Source organism: Cystoisospora suis, assembly GCF_002600585.1.
Source record: "Cystoisospora suis strain Wien I chromosome Unknown contig_7910, whole genome shotgun sequence".
Classification (NCBI taxonomy): domain Eukaryota; phylum Apicomplexa; class Conoidasida; order Eucoccidiorida; family Sarcocystidae; genus Cystoisospora; species Cystoisospora suis.
In genome coordinates, this window is record NW_027160695.1 from 1 (window position 1) to 365 (window position 365).

General features: G+C 45.2%; 1 protein-coding gene across 1 annotated transcript in view; it reads left to right on the plus strand.

The window, feature by feature from the left end:
- Nucleotides 1-131: 131 nt before the first annotated feature.
- Nucleotides 132-365, plus strand: part of CSUI_010639 (xrn 5 -3 exonuclease n-terminus protein) — a gene marked incomplete at its 5' end in the record, with an annotated part of 10,759 nt that continues 10,525 nt past the window's right edge. The window contains one exon of the mRNA XM_068070741.1: nt 132-270. Within this exon, the coding sequence (XP_067917282.1) occupies nt 132-270 (139 nt within the window). The remainder of the gene's footprint in view (nt 271-365) is intronic.

Below are 365 nucleotides of genomic sequence, written 5' to 3' on the forward strand. Positions count from 1 at the left end.
TTTCTTTGCTTCTTCATATCTTCTTTCTTTCTTTCTCCCGTGTCTGCTTAGAGAGAGCAAGGCCCCAAGAATCTCAGTGTCTTGAACGTCACGGCACAGGCCTTGTTTGATACGCGCCCTCGTACGGCTTGGGNNGAAGAATAGAAAAAGAAGAAGAGGGGAGTGTGGATTATGTGTTTGCGGCGAGTCAGTTTGCATCGGCAATAAGCCGTCTTCCCTGCCGAAAGGCCAAGCTTGTCAAGAGTTCTTACACGTGGCTACCTACAGAAGGTAAAGAAAAAGAACAATCTTCTCTTCTTCTTCATATCGAAAAGATCTCTCTCTCTTTACCTCCGTGAATGAGGAGATAGATAGATAGATTAGAG